At 38.5% G+C, this 20,772-nt stretch overlaps 1 protein-coding gene across 6 annotated transcripts in view; it reads right to left on the reverse strand.

Moving 5' to 3' along the window:
• Dip2c (disco interacting protein 2 homolog C) overlaps nt 1-20,772 on the reverse strand; it is a 438,929-nt gene that overhangs the window by 27,365 nt on the left and 390,792 nt on the right. For all 6 annotated transcript variants that reach the window (XM_052729332.1, XM_052729331.1, XM_052729329.1 and 3 more), the window contains 2 exons: nt 7,435-7,603; nt 3,803-3,973 (listed from right to left, as the gene is read on the reverse strand). In XM_052729332.1, coding sequence (XP_052585292.1) covers nt 3,803-3,973; nt 7,435-7,603 — 340 coding nt within the window. The remainder of the gene's footprint in view (nt 1-3,802; nt 3,974-7,434; nt 7,604-20,772) is intronic.

Here is a 20,772-nt window from a genome sequence, read left to right on the forward strand (position 1 = left end):
GATGTTAAAGCTAATTAAAGTCATACTTAGATTTTTCCCAATATCTACGTTCATCATAAATTCAATAAATCAAAATTACATCATTTTTATAGCTCAAGATTCTGAGAAATACATTCCTAAAAATGATAAATGGCTCATTCTTATAGATTTCTTTGTTTTTACTTCATAGCTCTGTCAATTAGCAAAGTCCACTTACCTCTCTAGGCTTTTCTCTTATTATAAAAACCAATGACTAAACTTTATCCTTCATGAATATGGGAGGATCTAACTAGAAGCTGTCCTGATAAAAGGGTCCAGCATGTTAATAACACTCCACATTCTGTCTGTCTGTCTCTGTGTGTTCTTACAGAGCAAAGCTTAAGTGTCCATTTTCACTTGTAAGGACATTTCACTTGATGCAGATTCACACTATGAGTTCATTTTGGGGAAAACTCAGAAGTGCTATATGCTTTTTACATGGGACACTAACCTCCCACCAAGCAAGTATTCATTGAACTGATACACTATAATTTATGTTGAAATGCATAGGGTTGATGGCTAAAGGACTCCAGTTTTTTTTTTTTTTTCTGAAACTTATTCATACTCAGAAGTGACAGAATCAGTGTATGTGAGAGTGTGTTGAGTCCTAAAGAGGGTCATTAGCGAAGTTGTTCCCCAGCACAGCTGCTTACATAAGACAGGACAGAAAGTGTGGAGCAAGAAAAGGCAGAGGAATGAAGGTCTTTGCACCTATGGAGTCTGAAAGGTCTTACAAGGGACCAGGAAGGGGGCACAGCCTCTGCCATGCAGATACTGGACAGCCCATTCTAGGCAGGAACATTGAAGATAAAACTGTCAGCAAGCAAAGGCATGGACAAACTCCATAGAAAAGAAGGTTGTTCAACATAAAACTGACCATGGGTAAAGAGATATGTAAAGGTAGTGAAAACAGCTGGGTGAAGATGTTTGTAAAATAAAAACAAATCCCTAATTTATTCCTTCTAAAGTTTAATTTTTAAAATTACATTCCTTTATTTGTGTACAGTGTGGGGAGGAGAATGTTGAACACATGGACCATGGTGCATGTGTAAAGGTCAGAGGACAATCTATGGGAGTTCTCACCTTCCACCACATGGTTTCTAGAGACTGAACTAGGACCACCTCGTCATTTCTCTGGCTCCCTTTTAAACTTGAAAATGACATGCTATCTAATATATTTGTGTATGTGTATATACAATTATAGATGTGCCTGTGGAGGCCACAGGACAACCTCAAGTATTGTTCCTCAGGTACTGTCTGTCCACTTTTCTTAGAGACAGGGTCTTTCACTGGCTTGGAATTTGCCAATTAGTCTAGGCTGGCTGGCCAGTGAGGTCTGAAGATCTCCTGTGTTTTACCTCCTTGATGTTGGTATTATAAGTGTGTATTATGTGGGTTCTAGGATTTGAACTCAGGTCCTTGCAAGGTAAGCATTTTAAAACTGAGTCATCTCTCCAGCCCCCTCAAGATGCATTTTAAATGGTATTCATTAGTGTCTGTTCAGTAGTAGAGAGAAAAAAAAAGTGATGGTCTTGACCGTCTTCTGATGACTTTTCAAGAGCTAGTATTACAGGCATGCACTACCATGTTTGGTTACATACAGGGTACAAAGCCCAAGGATTTGTACATGCTATGCATGGCCACTCTACCTAGTAGCTACCTCCCCAGCCCTACAAAAGTTACTTCGCTAGTAAAATCTGACCCAAATAGTCCTTGCAAGCCTATTTTCCTTTGTGTATCATTTACTTCAGTTAATTTCTATTATCAGACATTTTGATATTTCTAACTTAATAGTAGTTACAGTTAGAAAAGGAAAAACCAGGTAAAAATTAAAATGAAAGCATGGGAAAAAAATGAAACAGTACAAAAAATGCTTGAAGATTTTTCAAAGACCCCCAAATAGGGCCATAACTCCTACTGGTTATAATAAAGTTCAAGTTAGTACCCATACTTATGAGTTTTTTTTTTAAAGAAAGTAAAAATACACTACTATCTCCCATTATGAAGCCAACACTTCATTTACTCAACATTGTTACAACACATTTATCAGAAAACCAACCATTAGGTGCCAGGTGCATAGGAAGCAAGGATTTCTCCCGTTGCCTGGATCTTACACAATGTTTCATTGCAAAGAATCATTTCAAGTAAGTGATGTATTTAGGGAAACCAGTAACTATGTGTGTGTGTGTGTGTGTGTGTGTGTGTGTGTGTGTGTGTGTGTGTGTGTATATATATATACTCATTTAAGCTTTGGAGTTAAGATGTTAACTCTACATTTTGTAACTTCTCCTGTGGAGACATGAACAAATGTCTATTTATGCCAAAGAGGGCACAAACAAATGCTCAATGATTCTAGGTTTAGCTTACTGAATCAATGAGTTTATTGAGCTTACTTAAAAGGGACACAGGTGAGGAATCACTTATAGGAGAATGAATGACTTAGGCAGCTGCATCACCAGAAAGCCCACTCCAGCATGGGTGATGACTTATGAGTGCAACATTTCCAGAACTCCCTACATAACTTGGCAGGCAGCTTGGCTGAAGACTTTCCTGGGCACAGACTGGAAGCACTCAAAGAGTATGCTCATCTGCTCTTTTTTAGCGATCTTAATCTTGCATCTTCATCCCTTTACAGGTTCGGAGTATTGTGGGAGCTCAGCTGGGAGACTAGCTCCCACATTTTACAACAGGGTACTCTTGAGGAGAGAGGGATAAGAGATATTCGATAAAAGGATAGAGGGGAGAGAGACAAATAGAAACACAGGATAGCCTCTGGAGAGTCTGGATCATAATCCACTGGCACCTTCTGTCTCTTCTAAAGGGCTATTTATAAGAATGCCAAGAAGTGGAGCAAAGACCTCCCCACTAGCTCAGCCAAGTGTAGACCCTTCCAATCACCTAGTACATGGTCAAGCAATCCTCTAATGCAGCCCTGCTCGGTGAAGCAAGCTCAGACCTCACTAGGAAACATCTGTGGGCCTTCACAGTATATCAAAAAAGGAAAAAAATAGTGAGGGGAAACAAGAAGTGGACTAATGAAAAAAGGAAAACCACCTAAGTTCCCTTTGCCATTGCAATTGCCAGGCTTCCTTTAGAGAGCTGCCTCTCTCTCCCAGCTATTTCATAGAAATGCAGCCTTTTTATTTCTATGTTGCTATGGCAGCAGCAACTTCCCAGACTTGCTCAACATAATGAAATTTTCCCTCCAGAAATTACTGCCTAAACATGAATCCATATAGATCAGTGATTCTCAAGCTGTGGGTCTCAACCCTTTTAGGGGAGGTCAGATGCCCTTTCATAAGGGTCATATATCAGATATTCTGCATATCAGATACTTATATTATGATTCATAATAGTAGCAAAATTACAGTTATGAAGAATCAATGAAATAATTTTTTGGTTGGGGGTCATCACAACATGAGGAACTGTATTAAAGGGTCACAGAATTAGGAAGGTTGAGACCACTGACATAGATTATTTTCTTGTACCTAATTTTTGAAATAAAAGTCTGACAGCCCAATTTTGGCCAAGAGCTACTCTTGTGTCAAAGTTGAAACATTACAGGACAAAGTAAATGCTGTGAGTAATGGCTATAAATGCAATCTCCAATTAAAAACAGAAAAAGAAACAGGTGTGTACCAATTATATCTGTGTGATGAAAAGAATTACATCTAACATAGGTAAGCATCTGCCAGGGAAAATTCACTCAACAGGTCTGCACTGCACACCTATCATTGAGGTTCACTCTTCTGACACAGCACTCACTGGTTTCAATGAAACTTACCTGTAAGCAAATTGCCAGGTTCACTCTACAGCCAAAGGAAGTGCTAACAGCCCGTGGGTGGAGGCCCAAGTCCTTAAAGAGCTTTGAGAAAGACTGTGTGAGGGCAATTCGGGGACGCTCTTCTGCCACAACCACACACGTTCTTACCCGGGACAAGTCCAGTCCTCGTGCCTGGAAATAAGACAGGGACACTAAATAAGCCTTCAACTTGTGTAGCTGTGTAACCTAGACATCCTTTCACTCACAATGCTACAGGAATGATGAAAATCCAACGTTGTTCTTCAATCTAGTTCCATCTGTACCCAGCATTCTGTAAGCCACTCTAGGAGATTAGTGCAATAAAACCAAACCAACCAACCAACCAACCAACCAGTTGAACAGACAAACAAACAATCAAAACACAGGACAAAAACATATAGACTTTAAAAATTAGTCAAGATGCTATTGAAAATATGCTTGGAGCAATAGCAAGAATCTTAAGGAAATGGTTGAGGCAAGCACTCTCATTGAGGAAGAGCAAGCATTAATGTGCATTCTTTTGGGAATGACCTAACAAGAATAGACATACAATAGGACTAGAAAGATGGCTCAGTGGTTAAGAGTGCTTGCTGCTCTTCTAGAGGACCCCAGTTCAGTTCCATCACCTACATCTCAGGGTTCACAGCTTTCAGAAACTCCAGCTCCTAGGGACTAATACTCCTTTATGGCCTCCACAGGTACCAGGAAACATGTAGCATGTTTACACAGTGCACGTGCATACACACACACACACATACATACATACATACATACATACACACACACACATTTTTAAAAAAAGAACTCACATAAGGGATGGGAAATATGTTTAAATATATTTTAAAAAGTTTATAAATATTTAAAATACAAACACATTTAAAAATATGTTTAAACAGAAAGGCAAAACTAAAGTGCTTAGGCAATTTCCTAATGACAGTTCTCCATTTATATCCTTTTTTTGAATATTTATTTATTTGTTTGTTTATTGGTTTGTTGAGACAGGGTTTCACTGTGTAGTCCTGGCTGTCCTGGAACTCACTCTGGAGACCAGGCTGGCCTCAAACTCACAGAGATCTGCCTGCCTCTGCCTCCTGAGTGCTGGGATTAAAGCCCTGTACCACCAGGGCTGGAGACTTGAAAAGTCATCGACCAACTTTCATTATCAAGTGCATTTCCATTTCTATATAGTAAACACATCATTAATCATTTCTCAGGTTCTACAACTAATATAGACAGCTGAACTGTATAATGAAAAGTACAGGAGAAAGAATTCAATGAACTGAACATAAACACTGGATGGCTAAAGCCAGCATGCCTCAGGCTAGGCTGAGGGAGATGAGATCAGTCACAGAGGGGCCTCAACTGAAGGCAGTGGTGCACAATGAGAGTAATGCTGGCTTGAGTGAAAGCAAAGCTGTTGACACAGGAATTAGCCAAACTAGTCCCTCAAGCATTCCCCAGCAGAGATAACAAGGGTTTTATGTGCTTCACCAGTAGGCTACACTTCCAGACTTCAAGATCACTTTGACATTAAAAACTGGTGTATAACCATAACTGCATGCATAGAGTTGCATGGGAACAACTAAACTATGGATGATACTAATAATTTTGTAAATGTTCAAGAGGCTGTGCCACAACAGCAACTCTAACTAGCAATTCAAAATTTGTCTCTATAATTCTTCAAATGTAGGAATGTGGGTAGAAAAGTTGCTTAATTCCTCTGAATTTAAGTTTCTCATTTTTAAAAGGAAGACAGTAATGTATCCTGCTTCACAGAGCTGTGGCAAGTATCAACTGAAATGTAAAGTGCTTGGTTATCACTCAATTATGATAGTTATTATTATGTATATGCCAACAGGAAAAGCTAGTGAAAATGCACCAGACTACTTTGTAATACAATATGGATATATCTAAGAGATAATTATGATCTGTAATTCTTTCTTATACAAATATGTAATTTCAAAACATCTTAGTTGCATATTTTGTTTTATTGCACTGGGCTGAATAGGAAAAAAATTCAGAGGAGATAAATGTACTATGTTCGGCTTCACAATATTCTTGCGGGCCGCAAGAATATATTATAGAGATTCAGCTGTATATTAAAGCTGAACTTTGATGGGCCAAGGGTCTGTCAAAAGGCAAAGCCATTTATTATGAATATTTGGTGTTACCCAGCCTTTAATATTTCAGCTGTCTTCTGCTATGAAATCCTTGTGTGCCCAGACCTATTGGTAAACAGTTCAGCTCCCAGACCTGCTGAATCTACTAAGTTACTAACTGCCCTGTTGAGTTTAGGAGACAAGCTGGCAGGAGACACCTAGCTTTGTTTCCTGTGCTAATGAAGCTCAGACCATCCCCTGGCCTTGAAGAGGTCTAGTGGTTCTCCAGAGCATTTTTACTGAGAACAAAAGATGCTTTTACATATTAAGGTGAGAGGTAAAAACAACATTCCTGAGGAGGCAGGGAACCACGTGCCCAGGGAAAGAAAAGGCAGGCATTTTCTGTAGTCAAGGACAGAACAGCATGGAGAGAGAAGACAACAGAGGTTCCATAAAGGGTAAGCAGATCTCAAGCAGAGTTTTCTGAGTGCCAGGAGTAGAGAGTAGCAGAGACGGAGAAAGAGGGTACTAGAGAAAGAGGGTACAGAGGACGAAGATGAGGCTGAAAGCATAGACATTAGTCGTTAGCAGGACTATGAGCTAGGGAGCTGGACGGAACTGCAGTTATGGAGACAGGATTTCATCCTAGAGAAATAAAGTAGACGGATATAGAGCTTGGTATGTCTAGAGTTGTTCCTGTTGTGAATGCCTGGTGGGGCTATTGCTGAATTGACAGAATTTTGTCTTTGAGGAATAAAGTTAACAGACATAAGAATATAGTGTATGTAGATTTTTTCCTTCAGATCCCACGCCGCACTTAGCTGAGCCCCTGGACCCTGGGTACTTCATACTATATGTGTACACACACAAACATAAATAACCTGCACAACTGTAGACACACACACACACACACACACACACACACACACACACACACACACACACTCTGCACATACAGACAGAGAACAGCAGATTGGAATACTATCAAGACAGATCTTAGTATTTTTTTTCCCCTCTTACTAATGATTATTCAACTTAACATGAAAGTATGTCTATTAAATGTCCTCAATTTAAATGGAGGGAAACACTAGTCTCACTTAGTGTAAATCAAAAAAAAAAATTAAAACCAAAACACTGTTCACTTAGTTGCAAAATGAATTCTGTTATAGCACAGACCTTCAAATAAAGGCCTTTCAACAAGCTAAAGATGGATGTGTAAACTTACAACTTTCTACTTGAATATTAGTATCAGATAGGAACAGAGAAAAATTTAGCATGTCTTGAACACTGATGGAGGAATTTAGGACAAACTACAGTCCTGCTTATTATTATTATCTGTGGCAGTGGAAAGCTATTTGTGTGGAAAAGCTAAAACCTCATTTTCCCCAAAATCAATCTGCAAGCAGATCAGATTCAGCTCTTTGAGCTGACTTAACCCAGTGTATGAGTGTCTTTTCTCAAGACCAGAGTGGCCTGAGTGCTAGTGAGCATTGAGGCCCTTGCAGGGTTGCTTACCTTGAGGGACTCAGTTTGTGAGCCCAATCCCTTGGTGCAAAGCTCCATCACTGAATAGGAACAGAAGGTATCCCGGACTTTGTACTGACTCACAGCAAGAAGCCACAAGGCAGGGTTGGTCTCCAGTTCAGAGGGTGGAATCAATATGGACTGATGCCCGGAGTACACACTGTAAAGACAAAACAGGCCATCAAGGCTGGTACCCAGGGTAGATGAGAAAGAGAAAGTAACATTCACCCTTGAGAAACAGGACCACTTTAAGCAAGAAATTTTCATCATATGTAAGATAAATGTAATAGAAAAGTCACATGTAAAGATTAAGAAAACCACATAGGAAGAAAGTTAGGACAATCAAAAGAAATCAGACACCTGATCTTCCCAGTTTCAACCTGCACTCTAATATGTCCAACCCACCACACAGAAGGACATGTACAGTAATTCTTACTTTTTATCTTTGTACTTGAGAATATACTTATGAAAATGACAGATTACATATTTTAATTCACCATCAATTGATTAGGTAATTGGTGTAGATTTAAAGATTAAAGTATTTGTTCAAACTGCCATTCTTAATGTTTGCTTATCACTGTGAATTAATAATACTTGATTTATTAATAATATTGACAGTAATAAAGGATCCAAGATAAGTATTCTGAGATTTAAAGAGATATTTTAGGTATATAGAAATTCATAGATGAAACCCACATCAGTTATGTTGTATCAAAAAAATCTCTCTGTGTTTGTGTGTGCATGTGTGTGTGTAATTTTCCCAGCACAAGGTATTTCTTCTTTAATGTGGCCAATCTCATTTTAAAAATTTCAAAGCCAAAAGCAAGAGGGCCTAGCTGCCTCAAGAAATATAAGTAAACTCAATGAGCCCACAAACTCATTTCGAACAGGACCCTTTACATAGAGAAGCACCGTAAAGGGAGCACGACAAAAGGACACATTATCCTCTCTCTTTTTTTTCCATTTCAAATTTCACTTATTTTTGTCAAATGGAAATATAGCAAACATGATCTTTCCTATGGCCTTTTCAATGAAGTTACTAATTAGAGAATGAGGAGATCAGGTACATACAAAGAAGGAAAATCAGACTTTAAATTATCATTATGTTTTAATTTAAACTGGCTATTTCTTTTTCTCTTTTTAAAAATTCTTATCATGTGCATTTACACAATGGATTATTACTCAGCTGTAAAAAAACATGGACACCAAGAAATATGAAGGCAAATGGATGGAACTAGAAAAAAAATCATTCTGAGTGAGGTAACCCAGGCCCAGAAAGGCAAACATGGTATGTACTCACTCATTAGTGGGTACTAGATGTAAAGCAAAGGATAATCAGAATACAACCCACAGCTCCAGAGAGGCTAGGTAATAAGAAGGGCCCAAAACAGGACACATCGATTTCCCTGGGAAAGGGAAATAGAATAGATCTTCTGGGTAAACTGGGGGGTGGGTGGGAACATGGGGGATTAGGTTGGGTGGGTTGGGGGTGGGATGGAGTGGGAGAGTAATGAAAGAGGTGTCTTGATGGGGGTGGCAATTTGTGGTTAGGGAGAAACCTAGTGCCAGAGAAAACCCCAGGAATCCACAAAGATGATCCCAGCTAAGACTCCTAACAGTAGTGGAGAGGGTGCCTGAACTGGCCATCTACTGTAATCAGATTGGTGACTACCCTAATTGTCATCAGAGAACTTTCATTCAGTAACTGATGGAAGCAGATGCAGAGACCCACAGTTAAGCCCTGGGCCGAGCTCCCAGAGTCCTGTTGAAGAGATGGAAGAGGGATTGTACAAGCCAGGGTTGGGGTCAAGGTCATGATAAGGAAGCCCACAAAGGCAGCTGACCTGAGCTGGTGGGAGCTCATGGACTCTAGACCAACAGCTAGGGAGGCTGCATGGGACATACCTAGGTCCATGGCATGCAGGTGATAATTGTGTAGCTTGGTCTGTTTGTGGGGCTCCTAGCAATGGGATCAGGACCTTGAGCTGGCTTTTGGAAACCTATTCCCAATGCTGGGTTGCCTTGCTCAGCCTTGATGCAGGGGGAGGAGCTTGGTCCTACCTAACATGATGTGCCATGTGTTGTTGACTCCCTTGGGAGGCCTGCCCCTTTCTGAACGGCCATGGAGAAGTGGGTGGGAGGGTAGATGGGAGGCGGGGGAGGGGCGGGGAGGGAATGGGAGGAGATGAAGGAGGGGAAACTATGGTCAATATGTAAAATAAATGAATTTATTTATGTATTTATTTATATTTTGAGACAGCATCACTAAGTTCCCTAGGCTATTGACTTTGACTTTATTCTGTAGCCTTGGCAGGCCTTTAATTGTGGTCTTCCTGCCTCAGCCTCCCATGTAGCTGAGATTATAGAATTGTACTGTCTTTCATTGTAACATGTCTCAAGAATAAAATGTCTTAAGCTTTTAAAAAAAAAAATCTTATCATGGGGCTGGAGAAATGGCTCACATTTAGGAACAATGGTTGCTCTTCCAAAGGACCCAGGTGAAATTCCTAGCACCTATGTGGTAGTTTACCACTATTGTCTGTAATTTTAGTTCTAGGGGATCTTCATGTTTCCATGGGTACCAGGCATAAATGTCACGCAGAGACATGTATAGAGGCAAATACTCATAAACAAAAAATAAAGAAAAACTTTAAAAATTAAAATTCTTATTATACTGGGTTACATAAGACCATTTCTAAATGAGTGTATAATGTACTTTGAGCATATTCCTCTTCATCATGCACTGACACCCTTAAGTAAATTATTTTTGGCTTGATTTTTAAAAATGTTGTCAAGGCAAAAAATACATATGACATTAACTTTACCATTTTAAAAATTCATTTTATTATTTTATACATATGAGTGCTTGCCTGCATGTATGTTTGTATATCACGTGTGTACCCAGTGTCCTTGAAGGTCAGAAGGTGTCAGATCTCCTGGAACTGGAGTTACAGACAATTGTGAGCTATTATGTGGGTGCTAGTAATCGAACCTGGGTATTCTTGAAGAGCAGTCAGTACTTAACCAATGAGCCATCACTCCAGCCAGCCCCCAACTTTCCATTTTAACCAGTTCTAAGTATACATATCAGCAGCTTTTGTTATACTCACAAGGATGTGCAAACATCACTCCTATCTATTTCCAAGCCCTTTCTCCACTCAAAGAGAAACTCTGTACCCTTATAAATAATATTTCAACACCTCCCTTTTGTCTTGCCCTCTATTTCTGTGTGTGAACTAGCCAATCCCAGATGCTCCCTGTAAGTGGAATTATGCAAATATGTCCTCTTCAGTATGGCTTATTTCACTTAGAATAATGATTTTAAGGTTGCCCACCTAGCCATGTGTGTCTGAGTTTCCTTCCATGTTACATCTGGATACTATTTAACTTGGTGTACACATCACAAGGTGTTTACACATTCTCCACTGATAGATATTTTGCTGGGATCCACCTTTTAGCTACTGTGAGTAAAGCTGTATGGAGCACCATTATACCAACATCTGTTTGGATACTTCTTAATTCTTTTGACCATATATTCAGGAATATAATCGCCGAACTTCAAGGGTAATCCCGTAATTAACTTTTTGGAAAATGCTGACACTATGTTCTATACTGACTGTGTTAATTTTGCATTCTTACTAGAATGCACAATATCCCAGTCTCTCTGCATCCTTTGCCAGCACTTGGTATTCTCTGCTTCAGTACAGCTACTGTAGTATAAATTGATAGATACTTCACTGTGATTTTGATTTGCTTTCCCTGTGGAAATGTGCAAATGGTTATAGTCAATATGTCATAATCAGTAAAATCTCACGTAAATAATCCTTTTTTTTTTAAAAGATTTATTTATTATGTATACAGTGTTCTGCATGCATGTATGCCTGCAAGCCAGAAGAGGGCACCAGATCTCATTACAGATGGTTGTGAGCCACCATGTGGTGGCTGGGAATTGAACTCAGGACCTCTGGAAGAGCAGCCAGTGCTCTTAACCTCTGAGCCATCTCTCCAGCCCCCTCATGTAAATAATTCTAATATCCAATAGAAGGATATACCTTTACTGATTTGACATTGGGAAGTTATTTATTAAGGATCATTTTGTTTTGTTTTGTTTTATTAAGACAAGGTTTTACTTTGTAGTTTAGGCTTGAACTTAATGGTAACCTTCCTGTTAGAGCATGACAAGTATTAGGTTACAGGTGTGAGCCATCATACTCATCTCTAAAGATAACTTTACATTAAGCCTATTTGACAGAATTCAAATAACATTACATAAGTATACCTATAAAGTATAGCAGATTTATATACTATCCTAACAACTATTTTCTATTCAATGAAATGTGGTTAGCTTAGTTCTTGAGAGCAAACTTACACCAAAATGTTCTTCTATCCAGAATCAAAGCTTTTTATACTCACTTTTCCCACTAGTTCCATCAACCTTCCAACAAATCATTTGTTTTCTTTCAAAGCATATCCATATTATTCTTCAATTACCCTTTTAAGAAACATACTTTGGATCTGACAGTAAAGCAGATGTCTTCTTAGCTCTGACAATGCATTTAAGGGATTAACCTATACCTCTTCTCATCCAGTTCCATGTAAATTAAAAATATCATCCTAGCCTTTTTCCTAGAAATGTGCAGCCTTTCTCAAGTTGCTCAGGGAAGCAGAGCATTACCAACTGGACTGACTTTACTGGAACTTAAGATTTCATTTGCTACCAGGAGGCCCCATTTTCCAATTGTACTTCTTGGCACTCTAGGATGAGTTTACAGACTCTAGGTGTGAGTTGGAATTAGAGCCCTCCCTACTCATTAGCTACTGTGTTGTCTCCAATTAGAAGCCTCATGTTAGCACTGAGCAGCAATCAGAATAAATGGAAAATTTACCTTGGTTGTATATATATTAAAAGAATTACCTCAAGGCCAAACACAGGATCATACACCAGCAAAAGCCTAAGCTCTAATAAGCTTACACATTATATATCCCCCAAATCATAATTACCCACCAGGAAGTACTTTGTGTCTTTCTATCCTGAGAAGCATAGGAACATGGTGTTTTCTGTTAATATCAAATGCTGAATATTTAGCCCATTCATGATACAAGGTTAACAATGCTACTTTAATTAGATGTTCTTAGAGGCTTTTTATTGAAGCTGAGATTTAAACAGCTACTTGTTCACACTAAGGACTTTTCAGTACCACCAAACAAGCTTAATGACATTTGAGCCCAATGTCTTAGGGAATAAAAATTGAGGTATATAATCTTATAATGATTTTCCTCTTAATTCTGACAATCTACCATATCTATATTCCCCACTTTAAATTTGGAAAATGCTAGCATAAGTAAATCCAAATTGAAGAACATTAAATACAAATAACCTACAACTCAATTTCTCAACATTGTACACCAGGATTAATGAACTGTTTGGTTTGAGTTTTAGCACACAAAAACCTTGGGCCCAGAATGTGAATTTAGGGCCATCTAATTTCAAGCACATTAATGAAAATTATACATAGATTCACTGACCTCTTTAGCATCCCAGAGAAATCAAGTAAGAAAAAAAAATCCATATAGCCAACTCTCTCTCTCTCTCTCTCTCTCTCTCTCTCTCTCTCTCTCTCTCTCTCTCTCTCTCTGTACATCCCCCCGCCACACACACACACACACACACAGGCATTGACAGAATTCAAATAAAAATGCACAAAAACATGTACATAGCAAAGCAGGTTTGCACCACAGAATAAAATGACATTTAGTAATTGCAATGTTGTACAACTGTCACCACAGTGCTGTTGTGGAATACTGGCAACCATTGCCCTACAGTGATTCCTCTACCCTGACTCATGAATTTTGGATTTGCCCTTATCAAATCATCCAGAAAATTCTGATCCAACAATTTTTACACATGCTGATTTTTCTGGGTACTGATTACAAATAAACACTCATATGGCCAAGACCAGCCTATGTAAGAGCAGGTTACCTATACAGAACAAAGTATTTTGTAAGATTTCCTGGAATTTGATCTATTCTAGGTTAGAACTAAGCTTCAAATGATGGAAAAGACATTTTTCTTTATACTATTTAATTAAGTGACTTCAGATTACTAACTGGACAACCCACATACAAACAGGTGCCAACGGCACCATCTTTGGCTCTCAACAATACAGCAACATAATATCCCAGGATACTCCTAGGCTGAGCCTCCTTAATTAGCAGGTCTGTGATGAAGAGACACATGGGCTACACTCTGTAGGCAAGCTTTCTTCTTGGGAAAGCTGCAGCCAGGTGTGGTGGCACAGCCTATAATGTCAGCACTGAGGGGACAAAGATCTCCTAAATTTTGAGCCTGGCATGATGGATAGCAGGACTGCCTTAAAAATAAACAAACACTCTCAACCAAGAAGGTATCTACAATTGATACCTGATGGCAAAGGAGAAATGAGTTTCCTTCAATGGAGTCTCACTGGGTATATTAATCACATTTCAGGGTAGGCCCTGTGCCTAAGAGTAAGTAGTTAACCAACACAAAATGAACTCAATGGCAGTTTTTTTGACCTTTTGTCTCATTTTGTTGTGTTTGGGCATTTATTTATTTATTCATTCATTCATTTATTTATTTATTTATCTTACTGGTCTTCTGCTTATATATTTTGGTTTCTGGTTTTCTGTTGTTTTTTTGTTTAAATGTGTGTTTTGTGGTTTTTTTGTTTTTGTTTTTTGTTTTTGAAAGAGACAGAGGGTATAGAGTTGGGTGAGTAAGGAGGTAAGGAGGACCTGGGAGGTTTGGGGGCAGGAGAGAAGTGTGATCAGAATACATCATATGAAAACATTAAAAAAAAAAATAAAACAACCAACCAATCAACCAGCTTAATTTGGGTATGCTTTGCCTAACAAAAAACTTATCCCTGTTAATTAAACATGGAATGAAATGATTCTCAGTAACTTGGGTCAGTCATACAGTTGTTACCACAGTGCTACTTTGGGACATTCACAATTCGCATTACTCTAAAGTCATCCTCATGTCCATTTGTAGCCAACTTTGCCTCTAAACCTTGTCTGCCCAACTATTTTATGGCTATAAATATGGTATTTCTATGATTTCATACAATTTAATCATGTTGCATATGGACTCTTGATTTGGGCATTCCTTAATCTAGCATGCTTCTGAAGGCCATGTACACCATGGTTCACTCACCCACGGGCAGAAGGGTGTCTGGGTTTTGACTAAGCCTCTTGTGAATGGTGACATCAAGCCTTCCTGAGGATGTGCCAACTTTCCCATCTCCTGGTAGATGCCGAAGAATGGAGCTGCTCCATCACAGGGTACATTTATGTTCAACACTTACATAGTGATAAATTGTGATTCCCCTGGCTTACATTCCCATCAGCAATATATGAGAATTGCAGTTTTCCCACACTAGTAGTTACTGTCACTTTATAATGTATCTCTTAAGTCAGAAAAACATTTGAGTCCTGCAGAGCTCTGTGCTCCACCCTTGCCTTTGGCTTATACATGTTTTAGTGTGTATAAATATATGTCACTGCAGTTTTAACTTGCATTTTCCTAGTTAACACTAGACATCTGGTCTTTATACATGCATTCTTTTGGTATAGTACCTATGAAGGATCATGTCCATATTTAAATGTTTGTTTTAAATTTTTGAGATTTATTAGAGCTGCTTAAAGTTCTACATGAGATAGTTTACAAATATGCTTCCCAGACTGCAGTTTGGCTTTTTACAATGCAAAAACTTCACAACTGTGTCTTTTGATATGTAAAAGCTTTAAGCTTGTTGAAGTCTAATTTATTAATATTCGTATATTATGCATTTGGCATAATATTTAATAGTTTCTTGCCTTACTCCATACTATGGTGATTTAATCTTATGTTTTACTCTAAAATGTTTACACTTTTTGCTCTTACATGAATATTTATGATCCATATCTGTACATGCCTGCAATCCCAATACTTGGGTGGTTGAGGCAGGAAGATGACTATGAATTTGAGACTAGTCTGGGCTAAAGCAAAACAAAAATTAACCAAACAAAATATTTAAGATCCACTTGAGTTAATTTAAGTCTGTCATATAAGGATTAAAAAAAAAATCAACCAATTTCCATATGAAAGGCCAATTTTCTCAGTATTACTTATTAGAGAGTCTGTCTTCCTGCTGAATTCTTTGGTGCTCAGGTTTAAACCCAGTTAATTATAAATGCAAGAGCCTTGCACAGCCTAGGTGCAGTGAGAAGGGGCTTGGACCTGCCTAGGCTCAGTGTGCTGGGCTCTGCTGACTCCCCATGGGAGATCTCGATTTGGGGGATGTGGGGATATGGGGATGCGGGGTGGCTTGGGAAAGAAGGTTAGGGGGTGGGAGGAGGGAGGAGGGGAGGTCTGTGGATAGCATGAGGAGTGAGTAGAAAATTTCTTAATAAAGAAAAATAAATAAAACAAACAAAAAAGATAAAATTAGCAGATAATTATAAATTAAAAAATAAAAATAAATGTAAGAGCTTATTTCTGGATACTCAAATCTTTCGCATTAGTATCTCTCTATCTGTTTCTATTTTGTCTATATTTATCCACCCACCCACCCATCCATCCACTCACCAATACATTGATCTCTAGGCCAGTGTCTAATTTTCTTGATTATCAGTTTTGCTCTAAGTTGTAAAATGAAGAAGTATGGTATGATGCCAGGCGGTGGTGTCTTACACCTTTAATCCTAGCACTCAAGAGGCAGAGGCAGGAGGATCTCTGTGAGTTCAAGGCCAGCCTGGTCTACAGAGCGAGCTCTAGAACAGCCAAGATTGTTATACAGAGAAACTCTGACTCAAAAGAAAACAAAACAGGAAAAAAGGCATGGTATGCTACCTTTTTATTTTTAGCTTGCATGCAAAATAATTGTCTTAATTATGACATTTTCATACATATGCACCATTGTACTTTGATCACATCTCACATTTTGTATATTCTATTACAAGATCATGTTGGCTACTATGAGTCCTGGGTCTTGGTTCCAGGATCAGCTTTGTCTATTTCTACAATAAAGGCTGCTAAAGGTTGGTGGAGATTATACTCAGTCAACAGACCCATTTTGGTAAAAATTGATATTTTCATTAAACATTCTAACTCATAAATATGAGCATCTGATATACTTTTTTGAGTAGGTACAATAAGGGATCTGAAGGCTTTGCAATATGCTGACTCTTCCACTGAGCTTCATCTCTAGCATCTGTCTCTGAAACACTTTGAAACAATATTCATAACCTTAGAAAATATTTTAAAACAATTCCATTTTATCAATGAATTTCAATAGAATCTTCAATTCCATGACTGAAAGTTGCTTTAGGATAAATATTTCTATCTATCTATATATAGATAGATATTCCACTTGTATTTATATTTTTCTTAACTTTCAAAGAGCTACAAGGTCATGGACAGGTGTCAAATATAGTCAATATAACTTTTTTCCTTTATTTGATATTGAGTTACCAACCTCATGCTTTATCAACCACAAATATTATCATTGGGGGAGGAAATGTGGGAGGGTTTCCAGCAACCAAGAATAATTTCCTCCATAAACCAATGAAGCTGTCAAAATCTGAAAACAGATACATTTCTCCATGTATGCTCATAGCCTATTCAGCTTCATCAGCTGTCCTGATTACAAGTTTTGCAGTGAAGGATCTGGTTCAGACTCCCCCATCACTTACACTGTCCTCTCTTAAAGGTTCATTTACTGTCAAGACACCATAATTTGTATCAAAGATGACAGGCACTTGTGTTCCTCAGCCTAGGTGCCTGATGTTTCTACAGGATTGGGTCATGTCCATCAGCTTTGGCAAGAAGGTAGCTGCTTTCCTTGTTCAGCACATAATGTGGACCAGGACTTCACCTACTGCTGCTGAAGACAGTCCCTCTGATTCCTTCCCTTAGGATTTTCCACTGTGAAACTTCTCTTTTGCCCTTTGCAATGAATACCTGTTTTATGGGAAACTATTTTATAAATTCTTATTCACCAACTTTTCAATTTGCTCACCTAATTAAATCTCAACAGTTGGATAGTTTCCCATTTGACTTAAAATATTATAATCTGCTGCAAATGTTATTTTGATGCACAATTTCCCCAGTTCTCCCAAGGAAACCTGTTCAAAATGTCTCTCACTTTCACATGACCTCACAAATCTCTGGTCATTCCCTTGTTTCCTAGATGATATTTCAGGGTCATTTTGCACATACTCAGTCCAGCTTAGAAGTAAGCTATTTCTTGAGAGAGGTTTAAGTGCATTTTATTCCTATAAGATGTTTATAAGGTGAAATGGGGGTTAAAAGCTGTGCTAACTGCTACTGGGATATAGCTGTTCCCAGGTCCTTTCAAAGACAGCTGAGGAATGCATAAGATCTATTCATTCATAAACAGAGGACATTAATATTTGTATTTGTGTGTGTGTGCATGCATGTGAACATATAGCCCCCAGACGGGAATGTTCAGGTGTGTGTATGTGCATACTCATGCCAAATTTAGAGCAAGGTAATGGATGTCTTCCTCTACCACTCTCTACCTTACTGCTTTGAGAAAGGCTCTCTCACTGAACTGGATGGAAGCTAACCATTTTACCTAGGCAGAATAGCTGGTGAAGCTGTGGAATTCATTTCTTTCCACCCACTATGCCAGGGTTACAGACACACATACCCATGCCAAGCTTTTTATGTAGGTGCTGGAGACTCAAATTCAGGTTCCCATGCTTGTAGAGCAAACACTCTTACCCACTGAGCCTCCTATACCCACATTTCTAAATCTACTGATGTATGTTAGAAAACACAAAATCACACTAACATACAAAACTGAATGTAATACCAGAGTTAACTGTACTTTCTGTACCTATAGCCAGAATTCAGCTTCATCACTTTAAACATTTATATTTATTTTTATTCCCCTTACAAGAAGCAATCTTCTCCACTGAGGCCAAGCCCTCTATACTTCCTCCTATCAATTCACTCTCAAAGCTGACACCAGTCACCTCACCATGTGAATACTCTCCTCCCCCTGCCTCAGATTTCATACCCATGTCCTGCTCGCTAATGCTGACACCCTCCCTGTACTGCCTGCGTACTTACACAACCACTTAAAAAGTTTTTACATACAAGTTCCTCTTTAGACAGTCCCTAGTCCTAGATGCTGGCTTGCATGAGGAACGGAAGCTTCTCGTTCTTTATAAGTCTGATTACTGATTGTGCATCTAAGACTCCACATTGATCTTTTTTAAAGCAAGCCCTTTGTGATCTGTGTGCACAGGTTTCTGAAAAATAGAAGTTTACAGATCTCGTTTTTGTTTACATTTACACATTGCCTTTATTGTTTCAGATCATAGGCAATCAGCAAAACATCATAGCTTTTTATGTGCACTTATGTGTATGGAAGCAAGGAGACAGCCTCAGCTATTGTTCCTTAAGTACCATTCATCTTGGGATTGTTTTTGTTTTTGAGACAGGCTCTCTCATTAGCCTAGAACTTGCCAAGGAGGCTAGGGTGGCTGACCACTGAACCCCAAGAAACCACCTGTCTTCTACCTCCTCAGTCCTTAGTACTGGGATAATTAGTGTATACCACCATATCTAGCTTTTTTTATTTGGGTTGTTGGGACCGAACTCATGTCTTCTATAATATTTTACCAGCTGAGCCAGAATATATTCCCTTGGAACAAGCCCTTCTTTGAGGATGTTATGGGGATGAGGCCTAGTAGGCCTGCAGAACCAAAAAGTCTTCCATTACTGACTATATGTTGACAAGTCCTTTGTTAAATGAATATAGTCAGAGGTAATATTCAGAACAAAACAGACCCTAGTCCTTGCTCAGCTGGCATAGATGGCTTCAGGCACATGGGCCCAGTTCATAGAATGGGATATTCTGAGCTCTCTCCCGAGGGCTAAAAAAACTCAATGCAATTTTATCTGTATTGAGGCACATAGAAAACTATTAAGCATGTCATTGTTTCAATTCTATTTGCTTTCTCAAAAAACTGAATTATCTAAATACAATGTGCGTTCAAAACATATACATCTAGGCTTCAATAGAATAATTAAATATTAAATTAGAATTAAATAATATGAATACACTAAAAGTAATTATCCATGAATGTTCAAATTCATAAGAAAAGAACCACCATGGACTAATAAGAAAAAAATGAGAAATTACACATAATACTACCTAATTATACAACAGTATTAATGTACATTTATGAAATTTATACATATAAATGTCATGGATAAAATTTTATATTTGTATTAAAACACAACTCACAACAATAACACAAAACAAATAATACACAGCAAACAAAAACAACAACAAAAACCAACACACATAGGAAAAAAACAGGAAAGAAAACTGAGAAACTGTAGATAGTCATAAAAGCTGGGTCAGGAATACTGGTACCTACTTTAGTATACACTTAGATGGACGAGAAAATACTAGTTAGAAAGTATGCTACATTAGAAAATACACCCTGGAAGACTTTACGCCATCTTGCTTATCCTGGATACTTACTAAGGCCACCACTGATTAAGTGATACTGTTAACAGCTACATTCTTCAGTTTTGTTTTCTGAGAAAGGCTTTCTTATCTCTAGGCAGGTTTCAAACATGCTACGATGCTAAACCTGGTCTGAGCTCCTGATCCTCCTCCTACAATGTACCCAAGGCTGGAGCTGAACTCCTGGTCCTTCCTTCTTTACCTCCTAAAGTGCTGGACTTAGAGGTGTGTGACATCATACTTACCTCTGTATTTATTTTGTATTTCAAAAATGTCTACAGAAAAGATATATGTATATTCAGGGGAAAAAAGAGCCAGGAAAGAGCCATTTGTGTATTCTATCCTATCATTCATTCATTCTGTAAGTATTTGCTAAACATTTTCTAAGAGCCAAGCTGGTGGCAGGACAGAGTCCAGTGACCAGAGAGGTCAGCTCAGGCTTCATAGCCTCACTTCTGTACCTCCCCACAGCCCAAGGTTACCACTGAGTAAAATTAGGGAAAAGACCAGAGGAGGTGAGAATTTTGATAACCCCCAGAAGGCATGACTCCAGGGTTAAGAGCTTCAGACTCAAATCTGATAAGTCTTCTGATGATAAGAAAACAATAGTCTGCAGTGCACATCACCCTACACCTTAAGCAAGCACAGTCTACCCATTGGATGTTTCCTTAAAATGTCATCCAATTACTGTAGAAAGTAAAAGTGCCACCATTACTACACTTTGGTCCTGAGATGGGGCCTCAGTGAAAAGCACAGGGTCAGGGTTTCTACATTCAGCTTCATAGTCAAAGATCCAGAA

The sequence above is a fragment of the Peromyscus californicus genome, unplaced genomic scaffold (assembly GCF_007827085.1).
Source record: "Peromyscus californicus insignis strain IS unplaced genomic scaffold, ASM782708v3 Scaffold_8__1_contigs__length_139910024, whole genome shotgun sequence".
Lineage (NCBI taxonomy): Eukaryota > Metazoa > Chordata > Mammalia > Rodentia > Cricetidae > Peromyscus > Peromyscus californicus.